General features: G+C 37.0%; 1 protein-coding gene across 2 annotated transcripts; it reads right to left on the bottom strand.

Annotated features, from left to right (window-relative positions):
* Positions 1–1,409: 1,409 nt before the first annotated feature.
* CDC7 (cell division cycle 7) lies at positions 1,410–24,058 on the bottom strand. 2 transcript variants are annotated; one of them, XM_019753077.3, is made up of 12 exons: positions 23,958–24,058; positions 23,055–23,248; positions 17,781–17,864; positions 16,470–16,605; positions 12,489–12,582; positions 12,260–12,402; positions 11,115–11,367; positions 10,396–10,491; positions 9,464–9,642; positions 8,563–8,645; positions 6,214–6,363; positions 1,410–2,316 (listed from the first exon to the last, which is right to left on the bottom strand). In XM_019753077.3, exons 2-12 carry the CDS (start codon positions 23,167–23,169, stop codon positions 1,925–1,927), a joined length of 1,725 nt encoding a protein of 574 aa, XP_019608636.3. In that variant the 5' UTR covers positions 23,170–23,248; positions 23,958–24,058; the 3' UTR covers positions 1,410–1,924. The 2 variants fall into 2 exon arrangements, with proteins under 2 accessions (XP_019608636.3, XP_088647445.1); XM_088791319.1 differs by lacking the exon at positions 23,958–24,058 and adding an exon at positions 23,346–23,441 and having other exon boundaries at positions 1,793–2,316.
* Between the last annotated feature and the right edge of the window lie 1,112 nt (positions 24,059–25,170).

Below are 25,170 nucleotides of genomic sequence, written 5' to 3'. Positions count from 1 at the left end.
TTGAAATTCCTTGATAATTTTTAGCTAACCAGCACCCAAAACTGAGGCAACATTCTCTAGTGGGACTTAAATGACCTGAGAACTAATTTGTAACACGGGATATCTTTTAAAACACTACCTCTTTACCTCCCCTTGCATATCAACCAAGTTCTATTCTAAAAGTGACATTAATGGAAAGCTGCAACAACAGCCCTAAATATTAAACTTTCTTATAGACTGTCTCCTTCCCTACACTTTTGGAAGTTAAATTTTTCTTCCTGTTAATTTTCTCAGAGTATGTTAACTTGATTGTGAGTCACATTAAGAAAAATTTTTTTTAGCTAAGACTTCATTTTAGTTACTGAGATGGTTTATTGCTTTACTGTTTGTTACAAATATCCTATACATGAAGTTAATGAGCACCTTCTCTATTAAAGAAAATCTATTTCTATCTTTCATATATTACTTGAGCCAGGGAAATTTTTTTTAATCTATTATCCACTATTTGCTGGAGAGAGCATTCATCACTCTCAGAAGGAAAATACTTCCAGAGATCAATATTTTTGTTTTTTAAAAAGGTCTTTTTCAAATAACTAGCCTGACATGAAAAATACAAAAGGATTAACTTTATTAAACATACAAATTCAAGAACATTCGAGTTTGTTTTTCTAAACGTTTACAGTGTAAGACAGAGCAGATCAATGGTAATGGTTTATATATACATCTATTATGCTTACCAAATTGAGTAGGTAGATGTACTGACTTCAATGTTCAAAATAACAAAATGAATGTTCTATGTCCCTAAGTTTTTCTATACTCTACGACTAATAAATGGGAAACTTCTCAGCAGATCAACATCCCCAGACTTGTTTCCCATAGGAAGTGATATGCTGTCTGTCATTGCTATATATCATTTTGGAATGCAGAAATCCATAAACCTCTCTCACTGGTTCTTTCCTACTCTTCCTACTTCATTTATCTCTCTTCCCACCCCCAAGCAGGACCAACTTAGTCAAAACAGAATACAGAGATCCGGATGGCTCTAGGCAGAGGAAAAATCTCCAGTAATATTCTCAATTCTGTGTTTACTTTTCCTTCTAGCAGCTACCTAATTATACCTAAGATGGTATATGTAAAAAAAAAAAAAAAAAAAAAAAAAAATATATATATATATATATATATATATATATTTCGGTGAAAAGAAAAAATGTTGGACTATCAAACTTCACCTTGGTCCTATGGCTTCCCTTTACCAACCACTATATGCATTAAGTTTTCAACTGTAAACATAAGTAATATTCAGCAAAGCACCCAGAAACTTTGTGGAAAGCACCACATAATTTCCAAGGAGAATGTGTAAGGTGAGGCTAGAGCAGGCAGGAAAAAACGAGAGAATCCATTAAGAAAAACATGTCAATTCACACAATAAATGTTTTCACAAAATACTTTTAAATGGATAATTTACATTCAATTTTAAGTGATATCCCCATTTTCTCATTGCTTAGTGTTCACAAAAGGCATAATGTATGGATCTAGAAGAGGAAATTATTTTCTTAACCTACAGAATGGTTAGAGCACCAGTACAGGCTTGAGTCTTCCAACAGTTCACATAACTCATAGTTCGAAGAAATCAATAAAGTAAGCTTTTTGACTCATTTAATCCCTAAAACATCCATTGAATTTAAGACTTGCACCTTGAACCCTTATGTACTAGGCTAAAACTGCCCCTTTTTCTGTACGTGGCAGTGATAATTAGGGAAACTAAAGAGCTGATTCTCCTTGGGTAGATCTAACTCGAAAATCATGTTGTTAGTAATCTTCATACAATTTTAGAATAAATTATTCATCTTGCCCTGGTCTCTAAATAAGAACTTATGGCTACACAAAGAACTCTTTCACCCCATCTCACGATACACAACAGCTAACATTAAATGAAGAACAATAATCACAAACACATATCTTTAAAAAACGGATGCAACAAAGCTTCTTCTGCTGTTATTCTTGAAGCTGGATTTAGATCTAGAAGTTTATCAAGCAGGTCATAAGCTTCATCGGGTACCTCATCCCAGCCTTCTAGATTGGTGGTACACACATCAAAATGAGCCCCACAGCCATTTCTGTTCTCTTTACACAGTGAATTCCCTGAGTGCTGTGCTTGAGGCGTTTGGATGAGGTGAGAAGCTTTATGGGCAGTCTTCTCTGAAAAAACTGGGTCAGAACCAGGCCCTTGAATATCGTTTGTAAATTTGGGAGTGTTAGAATCTATACCTCTGAGCTTCTCACAGAGTTTTCTCAAGTCTTGTGCTGGGACTTCTTTGCTACACAGTATTGACTTGCCTACAAGAGAAAAAAATACACTATTTTGTATCAGTTGAATACATCAGAAGCCTCTCTCATGAGAAACATAGAAGCCCAACCATGTGCTTTGTGGATATATTAATACTTACACTGAGGATGAGCTAGAGCACCACAGGCTATTTTAAGTTGCTTTGCACTACATAGCAGAAGATCAAATCATAAAGTGGGAGACAGTAAGTAGACAATATGAATTACTAAGGTAAGAACTCACTTGACTCTGCCAACTTCTCTAGTTTCATCGTATCCTTCTATAATCTTTAATCAGCTGCAGCTTCCATTCCCTCTCCCGCTTCTAAGCTTCTACATGCCTTTCACTACATGGTTCCTGTCTTTGCCTAGGATGTCCTGCACACCCCCACGTGCCCACGATACTCATCTCCAGAATGACCTTTGTGAGGCGTGACCCTCTCAACGTCTATTGTACCCTGCAAAGATTTCTGCTATTACTTTTGCCATCCTGTATTGTATCTGGTAAAATATATGTCTGTCTTGCCTACTAGACTATGAGCTCTTTGAAGACAGGAACTTTGAATCCCCTAAACCTAGACCACATTTGGTAAATACTAGGTTCTCAATTAATGCCTGTTGGACTGGACAAAAAGGCATTATTCAGCTTCTCACGTCATTGTTCAAATCTCATATCCTTACACATGCTGTCCCTGATCAACCTATCTGAAACAGCTGAGCCCTCTTCACTCCCTTTCTCCTTTTATCTTTCTCAGTATCACTGATCTAAAGACAGTATGTATTTGTTTGTTTTGTCTTCCCCACAAGGATTTAAGCTCTATCAGAACAGAGACTCAACAATAGTACCTGGTACATATAAAGCTCCAATAAATGTTTCTATATGAATATACAAACCAGATCTCAGTTTTTTAAAAATATAAATATCTTTGACACAATTTCCCAAAAGGATTACTATCAGACATAGGCAAAAATAAGTTAAGCACATAAATAGGCAATAATGTATTTATTATTTTTGCCTTATACTTCCTTATTAAACAGAAATGTGGCTCTAAACAATGAATGAAACAGCATATAGATTCCTTTCTAGGGTAATTTGTTAACAATGTGGACTATTAAAGCAATTAATCTGGCTCTGGATAATATAAAGTTACTTTTACATATTCTGATCTAACTACTGGATTGGTGTACCTAAGGTAGGGGGGAAGGGTGGGGGTGGCATGGCAGGCAGGGAGACAAAGGAAACAAACTACCAAAAACTAAGTTGGTTGAGGATACCCGTGCCAATCCTTTCTTACTTTTAAATCTATTTTATTGTTCCTGTTCTCTCCAGAAAATTATAGCTCGAGAAGAATAGTTATACAGTCTTATTAATTTTTTACAAACTACTCTGAAGTCATGAGATAATAAACACTATGTGTTATAGCACCTTCCCAACTTATACATTAGGCCTAAATTATCTTTTTATATATCCAAAGAGAGGGCTCATTATTCAGGGAAAATAATTTAAACTAATATATTTAATCAAAAAATATTTTGTCTATTGAATTTGACACAACTCAACAAGTACTTAATGACAACCTACGATGGGGTCAGGTCTGGGGGTTGAGGACAGTGGGGCAAGTTACACATAAGAGAAGAGAATTAGAGGTATTCTCACTGCTAACCTCAGGCAAGACATTTCTTTCGATCATAAAGAAGAACACTGGTGGTTGCTAAAGTGTTGAGCTCTGTATTCAAAAGTTACAGGAAGATTTGACTGCAATAACTAGAGAAGTCATACTAATAAAACAGACAAGTGCTATGTAGCATTATTTTTTAAGGATGAGAACAAGCATTACAATAAGGGATCAAATCTTAACTCCTTATAGTTGTGGTTTGACTTAATAACATAAATATTTTTAATAATATATTTTAATTTGTTTATTGTTTATTAAGCATCACGTGCTCTTGGGCCTCCCTTAAATGATCTTAGTTTATACTAATAAGCAAACAGTACATTATACTACAACAGAATAAGGACGGCAGTGGGGAAGATAATAGAACGTGTGTTAGTTGTCAGCTTCCTTAGGGTTAGGGTAGCAGAGAAGAGAAACGAACAGAACCCCTTTACTGATGCAGTATCATTGTAAGCATGTACTGGACATGGGAAGTCATCTCCTTAGCCCCACAAAGTTCTCGTATTTCAAGATTGGGATATACAGTGTTCTTCGTAGAGCATCTGAGAATTATCTCAGCCTTGCACTAGCCAACAAGTTGAACTCAAATGCCCACCTTATGTGTATTCTCCATGCACAAGTTTAGTTAATACTTTCCAGCGTGGCTGGGTATGATTGTGTCAGTGTGCCACCACACAGTGTAGAACGCCCGTTAGGACGGAGTTGCTGCCAGCCCGCCCCAAGATAAGCTTGGCCACCTTGTGCTCAGGCCCTGGGTCCATGGGTCTTAACCAAGGGTGCAATCAGAATTACCTGAAGAACTTCATGAAACACATGCACTTATATTAATCCAGCCCTTCCCGGAAAACAGGATTCAGAAAAGTATGATATGTAGGAAGGGTCCGGGCTTGTTAGTTTTAAATAAAAAAGTGATTTTGACCAGGAACTACTTCTGACTAAAAAAAGAATGGTCCTTTGCTTAGGCACCAGTGCTGTGGTCTAATCCACCAGAAAAACTTAGTGGTGGTTGTGAAGAAAGCCTCATAATAGAGGGTTACCAAAAAATGTTTCTGCAGCAAAGTCAATCCACAATTTCTACCCTTCTTACACCTATTATAAGAAAATTTTATCTAAGGAAAATAAGGTAAAGTAATACATACATGCAAGGGAAAAGTGACCATGAGTGGAAAGCAATATTGATACTTTGGAAATGGCATTCTTACATGAGTATGTTTACTCTCAACTGATTGAGAAAACTTTCATCTACTGATGAATAACTCCATGAGTGTATGAAATTTATCAGAGAACACCAAAGCATTTTGTTGAACAGCTGAAATCCTCACCCCCATCTGTAGTCGCTGTTATAATGAGGATCAACAGTGGAAGTACAACATCTGACACAGGAACATTCCAGGACAAATGTCATGGTAGCAGACAAGGGCTTTTTTGAAATTATTGTATTGCTTGTTCTCAAGCATTTGAGTTCAAGTTGTTGGCTAGTGCAAGGCCAACAGATAATTCTCAGGTGCTCTACGAAGAACACTGTATATCCCAATCTTGAACTACAAGAACTTTGTGGGGCTAAGGAGATGACTTCCTATGTCCAGTACATACTCACAATGATACTACATCAGTAAGGGGTTCTGTTCGTTTCTCTTCTCTGCTACCCTAACCCTAAGGAAGCTGACAACTAACACACGTTCTATTATCTTCCCCACTGCTGTCCTTATTCTGTTGTAGTACAATTTACTACGTTAAATCATCACTTGCTTTATAAAATGGGTATCGTCCATTAAGCAAAGAAAAGAATATGACACCTGCAGACCACATGTCAATTGTTTGTTAGTAGACTAAGATCATTTAAAGGAGGCCCAAGTGCACATGATGCTTAATACATAATAAACAAATTAAAACATATTATTAAAAATATTTATGTAATTAAGTCAAACCACAACTATAAGGAGTTAAGATTTTATCCCTTATTTTACTTACGATAATAAAGTTAAACTTTAAATATTGGAGAAGTGTAGCACTTTGTGCTTGATAAGATTAAGTAATTGTATGAATAGATGTGATGAAAATTATTTCTTACACATGCAATTAATTTTTAAGCAACTGAGAAATCTTCCAACACCAGAAAACTTTATGAACACAGAATGTTTATTTGAAAAGAGAATTTCATAATAATGTATTAAGTAATTTGTAGGAGATAATCAAAAGCACTTGTTTTCTTCTACAACATAAAACTGCTTACCAAAAGTTTCAGCAGCCTGGATAGTTTCTCTGGATCCACGAATTGTCATAATTTGAGCCAAAGCCGTTAAATCATCACTTGCTTTATAAAATGGGTATCGTCCACTAAGCAAAGAAAGGAATATGACACCTGCAGACCACATGTCAATTGCTGTAACAAAAAACAAACTTTTAAAAAACTCCCAAATCTGTAATTTTATCATCTGTATCAGTTCTCAACCTTTACTGTACATTCACATCATCTTGACAGCTTTAAAAAAATTCTGATGCCCAGGCCCAATCCCTCAGAGATTCTGATTTAACTGTTCTGGAGTAGGGCTCAGGGATCAATCTTTTTTTAAGAAGTTCCCCAGATGCTTTTAATGTAATTTCAGGATTAAGATTCCCTGGTCTAACATCCTTAATACACAATACAATGTTTTCTCTTTTGAGCAACACTGTTGGTAAATTTAAAAGGATATTTCATCATTAGAAAACACTAAATAAATGCATATTCTTAAGATAAAAATCCAAAATTAGCTATCTGGGGAAAAAATCTAGATGCTCCTCAAAAATTACACACTATAGTAGTAAAAGTGGTTCATTTTAGTGAAAAGTATTTAACATCAGAAGCGCTTCTTCAGCCAGGTGCTAACCTTAACTTTTGCTATAGAGACTAATATCCAGAATTTTGGTAGTTAAGATTAAGACCAGCTCAGCCTCATGTTAAAAAACATTTCTTTTTCCTTTTAGAGACATCTTCTGTCCTAATTGTTGACCTCCCAGTATCACCAGATTTGATCTCTATTTCCTTGGTCAGTGTATCATTCGCCTTTCTTGGTTCCCTTTGTACCTCTGCCTGTTGCTTCAAAGTTTTCTCTAAGCCTCAAGTGCTGAGGTTTCCAGAATTCCAACCTCTTCAACCTTATATGCTCCCTGATTAGCCCATCTACTTTATGGCTTCAACTACCATTTATATAACGATGACACTCAACTGTATTTCCGAACCAGGCATCCCTGAGTTCCAGACTTACTTTTACTGTTGGACATCTCTATCTGGATGTCCTCAAAATACCTCAAATTAATAATGCCCCCAACCGTGTCTTACCCTGTAAACCAGTTTCTTCTTCATTCTCCACCTTGGCCACTGGTACCCATCTAAGTCCCCCAGGCTAGGTAGGAATCTGGTAAACATCTGGGATGCCCTTTCCCTCAACTTCCCACACCCAAATCCACATCCAATTATCCTCCAAGCTCTGCCTTCCTAATCCTTCACTTTTCTTTTCATTCCTATGACTAATGCCCTCATTCAGGCTTTCATCCTTTCTCACCTGGACTACTGCAGGTCCCCATTCTCCAAAATCTATCCTCTCTACACACCTGCCAGATAATCCCTCTAAAACAAAAAGGTACCATCTCTTTCTCTTGATAACCTAACCCCTACAGGATACAGTCCAAGCCATTTAGCAAGTGTGACCTGACATTGTCTACCTCTTTATAGGTTTATTTCTCATCACTCCTTGATTCTTGCTACACTAAAATTTTACTCTTTCCTGTATGACTAGGGCATGCTGTTTCTAGAGTTTGTCTGCTCGTGCCTCAATGCCAACCCCCACCCCAACTTACAAATCTCTTCTCAGAAGTTCTCGCTTTATAAACTTTCTTCCAAAATCCTTTCAAGTATTTCAGATATCCCGAAAATGCCTGTATAAAGTTTTATATTCATACTCAACGGGTTATTTTATAATTAGAGAATGTGTCCTGACTAGAGTATAAGCAGACAGTTTCATTCATTTTTTTGGTATCATTTTGTATCATTAGAATATACACAATGCGTAAATGCATTTCTTTAAATTCCATAATCCAAGTGAATGGTAGTATTCATGTTTCCTATATTTCAGTTCCATAATTTTTTTCTTTTTCGAAAATGTTTTTAATGCTATTCTATTGTTTTTACAATAACAAAAAAATAATGTTAATGGAATACACAATCGTGTATCACAGGAAAGTTTTGAGGCATTATGCAAACAGATAAAATGCTGTCAGTCTTAAGTTAGCAAAGACCACTAAACACAATTTCTTCCCCCACAAAGGGGATGTTAACAAAATTTCTGTTAAAATCATCTTGTAAATAGATAACCAAAACGTGATCTATTAAAAAAAATGTTCTTTTAAAAAGAGGCAACACTAGGATTAGAAACTTTCATAAATACTATTATCTTTAAAAATGGGAATACCACACTGCTAGAACTGCTTATGTACTTTAATTAAAAGCAGGAGCTCAAATATTAGTCATAAATAAAGTACATAAAATAAAATATGCCCGGGACAATTGATTTTAATTGGGGTCTGTATTGGTAGTGCAACGTACCTGTAGTTTGATTGGGGCACTTTGTCAAGACCTCTGGTGCTCTGAATCCTGGTGTACCCGCCCTAGGGGCAACCTGTTGCCGCCTTATGATGAGATAAGATTTTTCTAGTTATGTTCAAGTTTAATTATTTAAGACCAAAAAAAAAAACAACCATTTATCAATTTAGTTCACAGTAAATTCTGCCTTGATATCTATCTATATAAATAAGTTATTATAAAGCAAATGGTAATTCAGTATGATGAAAATCCTAAATTTTGCTTCCACAGATCCTTCCCCACCCCCTAAACTAGTTCCCAGCCTTATTCCAGAAAGATTTTAAGGTAACTTCCAGGCATGAAAAGAGGTAGTAGGTGAGAAAAGCCAAAACAGAAAAATAGAACACAACAGGAATTCAGAGGTATGAAAATTTATTTCTGTTTGGAGTGATATACTTATTCACTTATATACTTGAGTTAATCAGGAAAGGCTCATGAAAACCAAGTCTTGAAGGAAAAAAAAAATTGAAGTGGCAAAGAGTTAGAGATGAGAGTGAAAGAAGAGCTCTGTTATTTGGTTCTGGTTTTTCTGCATTGGCAGGAACGAAGGAAAAAAAAGAAAAGATTAAATCAACAAGCAAAATGTACGATTCTCAGATACCAAAAAAGCTATGCCCCCCACAAAAATTATTTGTATAAAGAACAAATGCATTTTCCAAAGAGGGTATGTGTGTCAAGTGAACAATACATGACAACAGTTATCATTTGCTCTCCAAGGTAATACTCTCCATCAGTACATATGTAGTTGACAGAACTGTGTTATTTCCTTTGGCTCACTCAATCAGTTTGTCCGGCAGAATCGATGCCATTTCTAATCTTGCAGGCAGCATGCTGGTGACTTTACAGTACCATCAAAACACATTACCTTGAAAGGCAAATACTGCAAACTTTATCTGTTGCATAACAGTCACAGGTCAGGCTGGTGGGGCAAGAACTGGTAGTTTTCTTCATCACACCACTATTCATAACTTTTGTAGAAACAGCCTTCTTTTTTGTTGCTAACTTTCTAGATAGTACATCCACAGTCTTTGACTGCTTCATAAACTGTAAAAGAAAAGTCGTATTTTCTATTTTTATGACATTTAATATGATGTCTTCAAATGCTAGCGTGGCAAAATGCAATAGTGGATGCAAAACTTTTAAAACTGCTGCATGACTATTGGATTGTAAACGAACAGTTCTCTTATTAAAACATTTAAGATCTTTTTAGGGTTTTCTGTTGAATAAACATTAAAATTTACTAATTAGTCCTAGTTTGGTAAATATTTGACTTAATATTTTATTAGAACTTTTCCTGGTATGTTACAGAAATATTAAACAGTATGTTCTAGTGTCTAACTCCATTTCAGAACTATAAATTGCACAATTACATTGGCTAAAATCAGAATTTTAATTGGTTGCTCATACTATCTAGCTGTTATAGGATATCTTAAGTCAACTTAAAACCATTTAACATTGATGATAATTTTATAAACATCTTTATGCTATTAACTATGTGTCAGAAATGTGTCATTTGTTGGGAGCTCCCATTCTAGCCAATGAGAGAAAAGGCATGAATGTTCCAAATGTTCCTATAGGGGGAGAGCAACAGTCAGTTAATGAAAAAGTCCACCAGAAAAGCTCAGGAAAAAACTGGACAAAATAAAAGTGTTGACTAGATGCTCAAAGTAGTAATACCTTCTGCTGAAGCAACTCCTTTTAAAAACTTCCTGATAATAAATGCTCACCTACCCTCTCCCTAAATTCTCTTTAGTATACGACTAACTGACGATTACACTATGAAGCTACATTACTTACTTTCACTGCAGGGCTCTCATGTGAAATGGAACTGTGTATATTGAAATTTCTTTCTCCAAAAACAGAGCGCTGGACAGAAAGGCCTACAGATCCCTCCTACAATACCAACAAAAACAAGGAAAATAAGGATTATATCTGTAACACTTTCTGCCAGCTGTACTCTGCTATAGTTTTGAAAGAGTTAAGTGACATGAAACAAAAACAGCTGCATCCAAGTCATTCTCAGGCACCAAAACACTTCTGTGAAAGGAGAAAATAGTCTATACAGAACTCTTGACACCCATACAACATTATCACAGTCCACAAATATGTTACTGAAAAAACGGAAAATCCACCTGCATGGATGTTACATTTTGCTGTGCAGCTAAAATGGAGATAGACACTTCAGAATTTTTCTCCTATAACTAATGCTTTCTTTTAAAAAGGATAATTAATCTGAACTTTATAACATGCAGGGAAAACTTATTATTTTCCATTTTGTTATATAATGTAATTGGTAATGACAAAGACAGTATAAATCTACCAAGTACGTTTCAGTTTTAAAATAGTAACATGATCCGTTACAAATCTTACTAGTGAAAATCTAATCATAGACAACAATTGTAAAAACAAATTATTTTAAATTGCCAGTATTATCCTAGCATTACACCTCCCTCTGTTGGATGAAGGAGTACATTTCTAAAACTGTGTTAGTAGTTAAGAAATAAAAAAGGTAGAACCTTTCCATCTTTTCCTTGTTTAATCTGAATTTGTGTATTTGTGTAGGGCCTTTTAACAGAAGCTTTTGTGGTGGGCTGCTGATCCGGCTCCTTAGTTGCTGCTGGGCCACTTAATGAAAACTTGTTTCCAGTGATTAGATGGGATTTATATTGTGAACAACCTTCCTGCTGAGCTTCAGATTGAACAAATTTGAGAAGCTCTATTTTTGTATCGTGGGTTCCTTGGGCCAAACCAAAGTCTACCAAGGCGTACCTAAGAAACAAAAGGAAGTATTTTTGACGTCTCTGTTACAATTAAAGCTTAGTAACATTATAATAAGCTCAACCGATACTCATACAGAAACTGTGATTCTTTGGGGGATCAATTAAGAATTTATAACATTCTTGAAAAAGGAAAAGAAAAATAAGTTTGACACAGAAGGTAAGGATTTAATAGCTAACTAGGATTGAAAAGTAAGGAAAGAAGTACCTCCCCCCCCCCCCCAAAATCTTTAATTCCCGTTTTTCCATTGGCCTGTACTGACAAGGAACACAGGATAGAAACACAATTCTTTCTTCTCTGACGGTGGCAGAGATGTCATTATAGCAGATAATTTTTAATTAAACAAGTTTAAAAGAAAAATTAAAATCATAGTTTTAAAATCTGATTTAAGAAAACTAAAGAGAACAGTCAGGAGTAGAAAGGCCCAAGGAAAGAAGTTATAGTTCGGTTCTTCTTACCACACTTAATATGACACAATGTATAAACAGCTGTATTTAAGTTTTCAATGCCTCCATGTATAGAACCAGCATAAAAAATATATATAAATACAAAATTTAGTGTTGAAACAAAAAATTCGCTTTCATGTGGTCTAATCCCCTCATTTACCGAAAAGAAAAATAAAGCCCAGAAATAAGAGGAATGTGTAAGGTCAAGAAGACTAGACCCTTTCTAAGTTTCTTTTAGCTAAGTGCTATTTCCCTTGAGCCATGGAGCATTGAATGATGTACTAATACAATTTTATGTTCTTCACTGTATTTTCCCTCTCCTATCACAGAAAAAAATCTGTGTGTGGCTGTCGCAGCATGTTCTATGTCTAAGAGATGGATCCCATAGCACAAATTCACTCAAGTGTAAATATTTTCTGGTAACTTTCCACACTTACTTTTTCAGGCGCCTATTATATAAAAAATTGCTGGGCTTCACATCACGGTGAACAATACCAAACTGATGAATGCGTTTCAAAGCTTTGAACAGATTGAACATATATTCTCGTACTTCTTGAAAGGAAAGAGAATTCAAGATGTCCTAAAATAAAGTTATGAATTAGGTCATAAAATTTTTTTTCAATTAAATACTGAGTTAATAAAAATTTAAGACATACCAAAACCTACCAAAAAGGACTCATGCTCCAGATACGGCATAGCAATAACCACATGATCATTTTTCCTAAAGCAGTATTTAACTCCCATGACATTGTCTTGCCCCCTAGTGGAAAAACGCACAGTGAACTTTAGAGGAAAGGTCAAATAAACTGAAACTTTAAAACAAAAAACAAACATAAAAACCCCCTGCAATTTTATCAATGCATAAATAATGCTAGAACACTAACTTAAAACTGTCCTCATATAGAATATACACATTCAACTGACTTGTACAAGACAGTTTTTTTTAAAACAAAAATAGCACTAGTTATGAGGATACTATAATAATTCAAACATGAGATACAGTTTTAATTGGAGGAGTGACAGAATAAGAAGAAAAAGATGAATAACAAGAATGAATTAAGAAGATTTAGTAACAGATAAGATGGTAATAGTAATGAATAAATTTTAAAAATTTAGCTAACCTTTACCAAGCATTCACTATATGCCAAGCTCTGATCTAAGCACTTCATATCTTGAACAAATTCACTTCATCTTCACAACAACCCTATGAGAACAGTGCTATTATTTCCTCCCCTTTTCTACAGACAAGGAAATTGAGGCTCAGAGAGGTTAAGGAACCTCCCCATTAAACCAGAAATCCATGGAACCAGGATTTGAGTCTAGGCAGTTTGCTTCAGATCTATGCTCGTAACCCCTATGCTACACAGCACCTCATGAAAGATGAGGAGAATAGGGTAAAGTTTATTTCCATGGCTTTGAGCCTGAGTAAAACAACATGGATATCAACAAAATATGTAGAGAAATCAGGAAAAGAAGCTTCAAAACCAAGAGCTCATCATTTTGATAAAGATATCGAGACATGGGACTAAGTCTTAAGTGAGAAATCAGTGACAGTACTTGCACAGAAGTGATATGTAAAGCTGTGAAAATGATGAGAAAACTGAACCTTGGACAAGTCCCTAAAGTTGGAGAGCAAAATGAGGAGGAAGGGGCAGAAAGCTGATAGGGGTGCCATGCAAGTGAGGAGTTCTGAAGCAAGGGGTGATCAGCCTGGAGGTCAGAAAGAGTAAGAATTGATGGAAGGGTTTTAGTTTGGCAAAGAGGAATTAACTGGTCATTTTTCAGAGAGCAATTTAAGTGGGAAGGAAGAGGTAAAACAGGATTTAAGGAGGGAAAAAAGATACAACAGAAGCAGAACATAAAGACAATTTGCCTGAAATATCTGGCAAAGAAAAGAAGAAAAAACCAGTGTGGAAGCTAGAAGGGACGCAAGAACATATAAAGATTTCAGTGTGCACTGTTCTTAAGTACAGCAGTGGGAGAGATTTAAAGTGTGGAAAAAGGAATGATTTTATTCAGGGGACAAGAAAGTAGTATGTGGGCTGGACAGGTGGCTCAAGCGGTTAGAGCTCCATGCTCCTAACTCCAAAGGCCGCCGGTTCGATTCCCACATGGGCCAGTGGGCTCTCAACCACAAGATTGCCAGTTCGATTCCTCAAATCCCTCAAGGGATGGTGGGTTGCGCCCCCAGCAACTGAGATTGAACACGGCACCTTGAGCTGAGCTGCCCCTGAGCTCCCGGATAGCTCAGTTGGTTGGAGTGCATCCTCTCAACCACAAGGTTGCTGGTTCAACTCCCACAAGGGATGGTGGGCTGCGCCCCCTGCAACTAGCAACGGCAACTGGACCTGGAGCTGAGCTGCGCCCTCCACGACTAAGACTGGAAGGACAACAACTTGAAACTGAATGGCATCCTCCACAACTAAGATTGAAAGGACAACAACTTGACTTGCAAAAAAATCCTGGAAGTACACACTGTTCCCCAATAAAATCTTTAAAACAAAACAAAACAAAAAAAGTTTAAAAAAAAACAAAAAACTGTTAAAAAAAAAAAAAAGAATGTAGTATGTAATCATGCCTTAGACAGGCCATCTCAGCATCCTCTTGTCTTCTATAATAAACAGAAGAGTGAAACAAAGAAATAGGCTTGTTCATTCATTCTATAAATATTTAGCAGGAACTGTTACCATATTTCCCCAAAATAAGACCAGATCTTATATTAAGTTTTGCTCCAAAAGACGCATTAGGGCTTACGTTCAGGGGATGTCCTCCTGAAAAATCATGCTAGGGCTTATTTTCTGGTTAGGTCTTATTTTCGGGGAAACACGGTATTTGCTAGACACTATGTTAGACATTCGGGATGCAATGGTGAATTAAAATTAACACCATTTCTGCCCTCATGGAGTTTACTATCCAGTAGATAATGCAAGTAATAAACAAGATAAGAAATAATAATAGATTATAAGAGTTGTAAAAGAGAGCAAAAGGTGCTTTGACAATAAAAAGTAGGAGAATCTAATTTAATTCAGAGAAGACCTCTTTGAAGTGGTGCCACTCTTGCTCAGATCAGAAAGATGAGTGGGCACTGTGAGGGGTCTTCCTGAATGGGGAACAGTATGGCTAGAAGCCCTGAGGTAAGAAAGCTCTTGAGACAATTTTGAGGAACTAAAGAAACTGGAGCACAGTGAGGGAGGTGGGAAAACTGGCATGGGATAAGGTTCAATTTTTTTTTTTTTCAAAGTACCCTGAGAAACCATTGAAGGATTTTAAGTGGTGGAACTAACAGTAACCAATTTGTATTACGTGCGCACATATTTTTATATTTTAAAGATCATTCTGGCTGTTTTGTAACCATGGGAGTAATGGGGTAAGAGAAGAAGTAGGCCATTGTAGTAATCTGGCTTGAAGTAGTAGCTGAGAAGGCAGAAAGACATGGATGAGTTTTTAGATATATTTTGGAGTCAAAATGGCCAAGACTTGGTGATGGATGTGGTTTAGGAGAGAAATGGAAAAACAGGATGATTACTAGGTTTCTGGCTTGAGCAACTGAGTTACATGGTAGTGACATTTGCTGAGATGGGTACATAAAAACAAGGTGTTGCAATAGGGTTGTTTCTTTTTTTTGGTAGGGAAAGATGGATTAAAATTTAGTTTTTGGCATATTACGTGTGAGATGTTTATTAGGTATCCAAGCAGAAATGTCAAATAGGCAGGTGTTTAAAGTCATGTGGAAATACATGATCCTACCTAGGAACTAGTCTAGAAAAAGAAAGCCCAGCATCAAGCACTGAGGAACTCCAACATTTAGAAGTCAGGTAGAAGAGGGAGAACTGGCCAAGGACACTGAAAAGGAAAGGCCAAATAAAGCAGGAAGAAAACAAGGAGTATGTGACAGTACAGAAGTCAGAAGATAATGGTTCAAATCAATTATGTTAAACGCAGCCTAGAGTTCAGGTAAACAGAAACAGGAAACTGGCAAAATGAAGTCATGGTTGACTCTACCTAAAGGAGTGTTAGTTTAGTATAGAGAACAGCACTGAGTATCTTTAGTTTAGTATACAGAACAGCTATCTGAGTACTGAAAGGGGGGTGTGGAAGTGAAAACAGCATGTGTAGCTACTTTTTGAGAAGTCTGACTGTGAAGGGGAGCAAAGAAATGACGGAGCAGCTGGAAATGGGATGGCAGTACAAGGGGGATAAGAGATGCTAGATCATGTGTGTATGTTGATAGGCATGACCTAGCAGAGAGACACCAATGAGAAAGACATGCCAAATGATTCTGTTGTTCAGAATAAAATAAGAAATGAGGCTCTCTATAGCTGGGATGTGAAATATGAGTTCTCCAAATTTAAAAAAACTATCTAGACCCATGGAAGCCAAAGTTTATGATTTGGCAGGAAGATGAGAAAAAGAAGTGGTAAAAGAACAGGAAGCCAAGCTTAGCCCCCAGGGAAATCTACTCCAAAAATTAATACAAATTGTACTAAGCATTCCAAAGTTAGAGGAAAAGTACTAGCAAATTGCAAACACCTGACAAAGACTGTTTAATTAATGGACAATCTCATCATCTCTGTTAGATATCTACTTAAAATTTGTCTTAAAAATTACATACAGCCATTTCAATTAAAATGTCTTTAAATTGCCTACCCAGCCACCGTTAGGCACTGAAGTTCAGCTGCAATCCTTATAGGATGACTTGTTGGAATTAAATGTTTTAGAGCAATTTTCTCTTCAGGTCCTACTTGTAACTGCGCTGTGGCCAAATAAACAGAGCTGAAAGTGCCTATAAAACAATTTATTAGATTTTTCAATATTTGGCTTTCAAAAATGTTAATAAAACAACGCTAAAATACAACATAAAAACTGTTTAGAACCCATCAAGTTATCATAATCTATCATTAATATTTTAATAACAATGAAAACAAAGAGCAACACATCTATGACTACAACTTATTTTCAATTTTTAATAAATCCTTAACTGCCCTCAGGAGACACTATATTAATTTAATCAAACTTCTATAGTGAATGTTTGTCTAGGTTAGCATAATATATTTCCATGGTCATGACCTGTTCTAATAAGTCTTTTTCTATAATGTTGTCATTTGAAATTACTTTCTTAAGACTTGGATACAGGTATGTCAAAAGTAAGAATGGTAATAGTCTTAGGTGGAAAAAATTACAAAAACACCTGGGCTTTTAAATTTAGCATTAAACAAAAGAGAAAAAAAAAAGATATGGTGGTCAATTAAGTTTAAGAAATGCTGAGTTAAAACAAATTGATAGATTTTTTATTTTTTACGGCAAAATTTTCCAGCCTTTAATGTGTTCATCATGAATAACCAAAAGGGGCCTATACGCACTACATTTCCCAAGCTTATTTATCCTTAGAACATACTTCCTCCACCTTCAGAAATAGCTATCAATTTATTAGGACACCAGTGTAAAACAGAGTTCAAAAAAGGAGAAAAATGTAAAGATCTGCTTCTTACATCCCAAATCACCTCATCTAATTACTCTGTCCCCACTGACCTAGACTTTTCTAATCTGACACTTTTCAATGTGAAAAGCAAGCAATAAAATATATGGAAGTATTTTTACTATTTAGACATTTCTCAACATAGCCACCAAAAAAATTCTATTTTATCTTCTCATTCCCTTCACATCTGTCTGCCAAATTCACCCTTCATTCAATCAAAATGATTGTCAGTCTTTCAATGGTATTTATGCTAATATTGACCATCCTATAAATACTGTACTACTTTACTTTCATCATTTTGCCATCTTAGGTTTCATGTATGAGGTAACCAACTGAGCTAACAGGCCACCCCACATGGTGTTAATATTTTAAAGTATATTTTTCAGTAAGAAATAATAATAAACATCAAGATTAAACAAGGATAACAAAAGGGGAAAGAAAAAAAAATCTTAAAAAGATAATAAAGTATATCCCCAAATTACCTTCTCCAATTTTGTCCTTAATCTTAAACACATTACCGAGCTGTGGTACAGCTTCATAAAGCTTCTCAATATCTTTTTTAACACCTATCAAGGAAAAAACAATTCATAGCTACAATTAATGAGTGTATATTTTATACTTTCTTAAATTAAAAAAAAAACTCAATGAAATTCTAAATTATGACTAAGTTACAAATAAATAATTAGGTATAATAAGCTTTAAAATCATGGTAAGAACAACTAAAATCCCATCAAGTTGCTGTAACTCATATACACCTCTTGAACTAAAAGACAAAACTGTCTGAATCACACACTTCAAGCTACACTGACTGGACTTCTATTACCATGTTTCCCCGAAAATAAGACCTAGCCGGCCCATCAGCTCTAACATGTCTTTTGGAGCAAAAATTAATAAGACCTGGTATTATATTATATTATATTATACCCGGTCTTATATTAAAATAAGACTGGGTCTTGTATTAGTTTTTGCTCCAAAAGATGCATTAGAGCTGATGGTCCAGCTGGGTCTTATTTTCAGGGAAACACGGTAAGTCCCAGAATCACAGGGAATTTCTACTTCTCTGGAATTACTACATATGAACAGATACATTGTCACTGCCCACAGTACAACACAATGAAGAAGCTAACTTTTAAAAAAAAATACCTAAACAATGTGTGCTATGATCACTAGATGGCATGACAAGGACACAATGCAATCTTCTTGAAAAGTATTTCCTTCCCGCAAAGATACAAAACCTTACAGGCTTGGGAAAGTTTTATGTATTGTACATTCATAGTATTCCCTCAGATAGACAGTCTATTAATGCTCAGGCATATCAAAAACTATTTTTAACAAACTGTTCCAATTACTAATAGTATCCTCTATCCCTGACAGCACGTAAACTGCTAGTTTTAAATAAATATAAGCTCTTTACAAAAACATACATGGTTAAAATAAGGAGAGGCAATAATATAAAATGTGATAAACTACAGGATACAAAAGAAAACCACATACTTAAGTCATCAGATTTTATCCCCATATCTAGGCCAATCAGCTACTTTTTTAAAGTTATCATAATACTCTGCATATTGTTAACAGTTTAAGACATTCTCAAAGCACTTTCACAAAGACCATTTCAGATCTTCACAATAGCACTTGATATTGGCAGAACAGGAATTATTACCCTGATTTTTCAGGTAAGGAAACCCTATCCAGGGAAGTTAAATCACTTGCCCAATTTCACAGAGGTATTGCTGATAAGTCTATATGAAGATCTGACAAATAAGTTCGCAAACTTGTTGCAACGATGTTGCTAACCTTTTTTTTATATCAGAGGGGATTATTCATTATGAATTTGTACCAACTGGACACACAGTTAACCAAGTGTACTACGTATTTGGAAGTGCTGAAAAGGCTACCGACAATTCACGACTCTTGCATCACGACAATGTACCACCTCACACGGCACTGTCTGTGAGAGAGTTTTTAGCCAGTAAACAAATAACTATATTGGAACACTCTCCCTACTCACCTGATCTGGCCCCCAGTGACTTCTTTCTTTACCCGAAGATAAAGGAAATGTTGAAAGGAAGACATTTTGATGACATTCAGGACATCAAGGGTAATACAAGGATAGCTCTGAGGGCCATTCCAGTAAAAAGAGTTCCAAAATTGCTTTGAAGGGTGGACTAGGCGCTGGCGTCGGTTCACAGCTCCCCAAGGGGAGTCCTTCGAATGTGACCATAGTGATATTCAACAATGAGGTATGTAGCACTTTTTCTAGGATGAGTTTGCGAACTTAATTGTCTGACCTTGTAGATTCATTCAACTAATACTGTGTTTTAACAAATGCTCAGCAATGGTCATATTATAAAAAAATGAACTAATCTGGTGCAGCCCCTGTTCTCTTAGAGCTCGGTCTAGTAAGAGACAGATGTTAAAAAGCTCACTCTTAATACAAAACAATAATTGTAATAAACGAATGCATATATTACTAGGTAGAAGGGGGGGAGGGGAATGAATACTTCTGAAGGTGCCAGGAAGTTTCAAGTGACAGTTAAGACTGTATTTTGAAGCACTCACCAAGTAGAAAAAGTGGAAGAAGGCATTTTAGGAAGAAGGAACTATGTATGCCAAGAAATGTAAAAGGAAAAAGGCATAGATTATTGTGGAGGGAGAGTAGGGTGGAGGAAATAATGAAATTCAATGTGGCTGAGGAAGGAAAAGGACGTGAAAGCCATAGAAGTTTTTAAGTAAGAAGATGACAAGTGGATAATTTGAGGGGGAGGAAGAACATTAAAAGCTGGAGAATAAATAAGAGAAGGTTTAGTCCAGTAGTCTTTCTACGATACCAGCCCATTTAAGGAAATAGGAAAAACTTACTTAAATTACCCTCACCTTCCCATGTACTTCATGGTTCATAGGTGTATAGGAGAAGCATCATCAATTCAATACAAGACGCAATACGACAGTAATTACGCACACCAGTTTTGGAGAAGGGAGGCCTAAGTTAAAGTCCTGGCCCCACTGTTCACCAGCCAGCATGACTTTCCTTGAGCACACAGCGTACCTCTGTGAGCCTTAGTTTCCCCATCTATAGAAAAGGGGTAATAACAGTACCCATGCCACTGAGCTACTGTGCGGATTCAATGAAACAATATACATAATGTAAGAGACGCTTTTAACATAATGCCTGGCACGTAGTAAATGTTAAGTAAATGATAGTGGTAATTCTTATTGTTGGTTATTGTTATGAACATTATTTCTAGAGCTGTTGCTCTTATTATTCTCTCCACTTGAAATTCTCTTCCCTATAACTTCATATGGCTGGTTAATTGTCACAGTCTCCTCTGACATCCTATTTAAGTTAGCACTCCTCCCATTATTCACATCATCCTGTTCACTGTCTTCAGAATATTTAGCTACTATAAAATTATCCTGTTTATTTGTTTGCTGCCTCCTCCCACAAGAATATAAGCTCCACCAATATAAGTTCCCTGTCTGTGGAATCCATCACAGTACACTCAGCTCTTAGGACAGTGCCTGGCACGTTTGCTGAATGAATGAATAATTACCATCATTATGTCCAAAGATAGATGTAGGGAAAAAAAAAAAAAGCAAAAATTTAGAAGTTACAACAGAGTGAAACCAAAACAGCAGCAGCTACCTCTTATCAGCAAATATACTACTTCACTCTAGAAACCAAAACCCAGGCCTTGGGAAAAAGCAGGCTTTCTACCAGTGACAGTTGCATTAGAATTTGTCCTAATGAGTGTCAATTCCAACCAGCTTCAAATTCCAGTGTCACAGGAAAGGCACCGTGAATGGGTACTAAAATGCTATGTTCAAAAGTACATTTGATTCTAGGACACATTTTAACAACTCTAAAAGTGGAATGCAACTTATAATTGTCCGCTAGCATCAAAACTTACAGAGAATAGGTGTCAGTGACTTGAAAATCCAAAAAACCACAGAGGAGCATTCACATCTAACCCTTAAGTGCCAAATGGTGTAGGAAGGAGCAGCAGAGGTGGTAAAATCAAATGTAGTTCAGTTCCACACAACCGGGATCGCCTTAATTAAGGGCCCATTAACAAGGGCTTTAAAAAAATGGATTCACCAAAGAAATTCTGGTTCACTAATGTGTGGAGAACAATATTGTGAGGGGGGGAATAGGACATCAATAACTAAGCACAAAAAGGGATTCAGAAGAGACAGATCTGAAATGTGTATTTTCCTTTTAAGTATGTATCAGAGATATAGAATTATTTGTCTGATAGGTCTAAAAAAATCTCTTTCAATAAGTATAAAATTTAAAAATCCTAGGTGATAAGAAAGCATTGCATCATAGTATAATAGGCAGCATTTCTAAGTAGTACATACAATGGTGTATCTTACAATCAATGGCATTTAGATATGAAATATTTTAGGAACTCTGCTTGTAGTCTTATTAAATGTATTGATAAAGGATTTATGTATATATTTTTGTTGTGTACATGATTAATAATACCAAAAGTTTTGTAGTATAGAGTTGTGCTGTCCACTAGTTTTATGTGACAAATTCATTAATTAAAGTAAAAATGAATTTCCTCAGTCACACGAACCACATGTGACAATACAGAAACATTTCTGTTATCACAGAAAGTTCTATTGGACAACACTAATAAAGAAGAAAGCCTAGAAGCTAAAGATCTGGATTCAACTCAACTCCTATCATTAAACCACATAGTGTTCAGTTTCTTAACCTGTAAAACAAAGGGGTTGGATAAGGTGAACTTTACCTTCCAACTACAATAATAGTCTATGGTTTCCCTATGAGCTCCACATTTTGGACCTTCCCTTTGCATAAGCATGAGCTGGCAGTTTGCAGTAGAAATGCTGGTTAGCTGTTAGAAATCACCAGAAAGAAAATGTATGTAATAAGAAAATACTGTAATGCACAAGCCATGTGAATGACTTGGCTTAACGTGCTTCCACACCACTACTCACTTCCTATGTACGATGTACTTTTCTATCTTTACAAAACTCTAAATATGTTTACATTAAGGTTTCCTGCCATTGCCTAACAACTATGACATTTTAAAACAACAATAAAACTTCCTGACAACCAAAGTGAATGCAAAATCCTCAGATTCTGAAGTGGGAGATGAAAGTAGACAGGAGAAGAGAGCATTCATTCAAAAGCTGGAAAATACTACTAAAGGCAATGACCAATACATAAATTTTGAGGATTGAGGGAAGACCCTGAAAAGTCCACCAGCTAAAAAAGTATTTAAATGTCCCTATTTTATGCACGAAGGTCTAGGCTTCTGTTTTGAAATTTACAGTGAATTTTTTTTCTGCTACATGATATATCCAAGTTAGCTTTGATACAGCAATAGCCTCCTTAACTAGTATGCTCTCTGCTTTCACCTTGCTGGCCTGTAGTCTATTTGTAACATAGCATCTAGAATGTTCCAGTTAAAGCTACGTCACCATACCACTATTTTGCTCAAACCTACTAAGTTTCACATCTTGCTCCACAAAAAAGCCAAAGAATTATCTTTAACTTCCACTAATATTGACACCATAGCAACTTCATCTGTGAAATGAGATGGTTGGACTAAAATCCTCCTAAAATGCAACCCAGTCCTAAATCTAGATCTTAGGAAGTTTTACTGATTTGTAAAAATGTTTTTATGTATACATACAACTCAGTTTAAGATTCAGGAAGTTGTTTTTTAAATAATTGAAATTACTGAACTGTTGCCTGTACATCTTTGGAATAAAACACATACCTGGTGGTTTAAAATTCTGCTCATGTTTTTTTAACGAGCCATCCGCCTGCAAGGGGTCACCCAGGGGAGAAAAAGCCACAGGTTCATCCACCTGAATCCCCAAAGACGCGTCCATCACAAAACAACTGGGATGCAAAATGCCAGCTAAGGGCTCATGTCCATAGGGGAGCAAAGCAGCTGTGAAAATTAGAATCCTGGAGAACATGAGAAGTTTAAATCACTCACTGAACTGAGCATTAAAAAATGCCACTGCCCCCCCCCCCCCAAAGGGGCAAACATTTAAAAACCCACCAGATGTTCAAATCCCCAAAGGAAGAAAACTGTGGGCCATTTCTAAAGATTCCATTTGCTTTACTTTCATCTTCCAGAAATACCGGCAGGAAGCCGAAGGGAAATTCCTAGTGGGGGGAGCCTCCGGGTGGTGGGCATGCGGAGGTAGCCTGCCCTGTGATCAGCCTTGCACTGGCACCAGCCTGCTGGCGAGTGGGGCGGGGGAAGGGGGAGGCCTTAGTGGGAGAGCGGTTTGATCTGAGGAAGAGGACTGAAGGAGGAAATCGTTTGGCTACTGAAAGGGAGCGCCAGGAAGCTGGTCCAAGGCCCCATGCAAGTTGGTGGAGAACTGATACCATACTGGCCACGAGGGCGGGAAGCTGGAAGGGAAGAGGGAATGAATGGGATCCCTCGGGGAGCGCGGGCCGCGAGCTCAGCTGGGAAGGACCTTCCTCCCTCAGACCTGTGACCGAAACGGGATGCTTAGTGCGCAGGCGCACGACTTTCCCGCCGCAGGTCAGTGGGATCCTAAGGATCGGGGATACTGCGCTGCGACCAGACTGAAGTCACGATCCAGAATTCGTTTCTAATCCCTCACAATCCCGCGCCAAGAACAAACCGTCGGAAACTCACGGTTTAAGGGAATACGACTTCCGTCGCCCCCCAGACGCCCGGGTCGCCGCTTCCAAGAGCACCCTACCTAGAGTGTCTGCCAAATGCGCCTGCGCAACACTTCCCGCCTCGCTGCTTCTAGTTGCTCATGCGCACTACAGCCCTCGGCGCCGCTGAATGTGCTACTGGGCGCTTGCGCAAGGGGGTTGGGTTTTTACCCCCAAGACCGTGGCTGCCCCAAAGCGGTTACAAAGATAAAGCCTCAGGATAATACTTGATTAAAACTTAAAGTGAACCATAAGGTTAAGGAACCAACACAATTTTCAGGAAAGAAGACAATTCAGAAACAGGAAAGTCTCAGGTCCTGGAGTCTTAATACATCCCGACATACTGTGGCCACACAAGATACTGGGCACTCTGGATTAAAGATTCACTTTGACGCCCTGCTTTTACTTCTTTTTGTTGAATGCCCTACTTCCCTGTTAAAACAAACAAAAAATGCAATTGCTGTTTTATTTGTGGTTGTATTCGAAGAAATGAGCCCAGTGGCATTCAGTCAGTATATATTGAGCCTTTGGCTAGGAGGCTGGTTTCTAGAGGATGGTTTACAGCGGTGAACACGACAGAAAACAACAAAAACGACGTTATGAAACTAAATTCCAGCGAGGCGGTGACAATAACAAAACGAATAAATGAACGACATTCTTTCAGATATTGCTTAATGATCCGGAGGAAGGGTGTGACAGTGACGAGGAAGGAGGCACCATGGTGGGAGCCTATAGGGAAAGAGATTACCAGGTACAGGATAGAGCAAGTGCAGAGTCAGGAATGAGCTTGGTATGTTTAAGAGGGGAAACTTTCACAGAACATCAACATCACACAAGGCCACTCTGTGACCATGATAGATAAAGACAAAAATAAAAGCACTCTGTAATCATGTCTGAACATAGATAAAACAAACATTGTCCAAGCCCCCCAAAATGAGCAACCATTGCCCTATCCTAGTTAATATGAGTAACTGCTGCTTATTTATCAATTACAGGTTTAACCTCAGTCCAGTAGATAATACTCAGTCCTTTTAGGCAATACTTATTAAAATTCACAATTATAGAATTACCTCTACCTCCCTACAGCTTTCAATCCAGAGCAAAATTCCTCTTCCTTGAACCCTTTCTAAATCATCTAAATCATCTAAACAAAAGTGACCAATGGATTTGGCAATCATTAGAGCCTC

This window comes from Rhinolophus sinicus, chromosome 14 (assembly GCF_057876585.1).
Source record: "Rhinolophus sinicus isolate RSI-liver-muscle chromosome 14, RSI-T2T, whole genome shotgun sequence".
Taxonomy (NCBI): domain Eukaryota; kingdom Metazoa; phylum Chordata; class Mammalia; order Chiroptera; family Rhinolophidae; genus Rhinolophus; species Rhinolophus sinicus.
This window is presented reverse-complemented; position numbering and strand designations above follow the sequence as displayed.